The following is a 225-nucleotide window of genomic DNA, read 5'->3' as shown; positions in this document are numbered from 1 at the left end:
CAGGTACAGAAGCTGTGTCCTGCTGCTGGATGGTCCCACCCCACTCCAGAAACGGGGCACTGTGGGCAGAGAGGTGCTGGGGGCGCACACAGAGATTATGGCTGTGGTACCCAGGTCTGGGGGTGCAGTGGAGACCCGGGCATGCCCCGGGCACAGCTCCTCCTGCCAGGCAGCCTGGCACCTACCTCGCTCGCAGCGGGTGCCCATGAACCCAGGAGGGCAGAT

The 225-nt window shown here is 65.8% G+C and overlaps 1 protein-coding gene across 1 annotated transcript in view; it reads right to left on the bottom strand.

Moving 5' to 3' along the window:
- The window catches only part of TIE1 (tyrosine kinase with immunoglobulin-like and EGF-like domains 1), a gene marked incomplete at its 5' end in the record, with an annotated part of 13,416 nt that overhangs the window by 7,125 nt on the left and 6,066 nt on the right, over window positions 1-225 (bottom strand). Inside the window, 1 exon segment of the mRNA XM_010152844.1 lies at window positions 186-225. This exon segment is cut by the window's right edge and continues 7 nt beyond it. Within this exon segment, the coding sequence (XP_010151146.1) occupies window positions 186-225 (40 nt within the window).

The sequence above is a fragment of the Eurypyga helias genome, unplaced genomic scaffold (genome assembly GCF_000690775.1).
Source record: "Eurypyga helias isolate BGI_N326 unplaced genomic scaffold, ASM69077v1 scaffold24145, whole genome shotgun sequence".
Lineage (NCBI taxonomy): Eukaryota > Metazoa > Chordata > Aves > Eurypygiformes > Eurypygidae > Eurypyga > Eurypyga helias.
The sequence above is the reverse complement of the archived record's forward strand: the minus strand, read 5'-3'. Positions and strand labels throughout refer to the sequence as shown.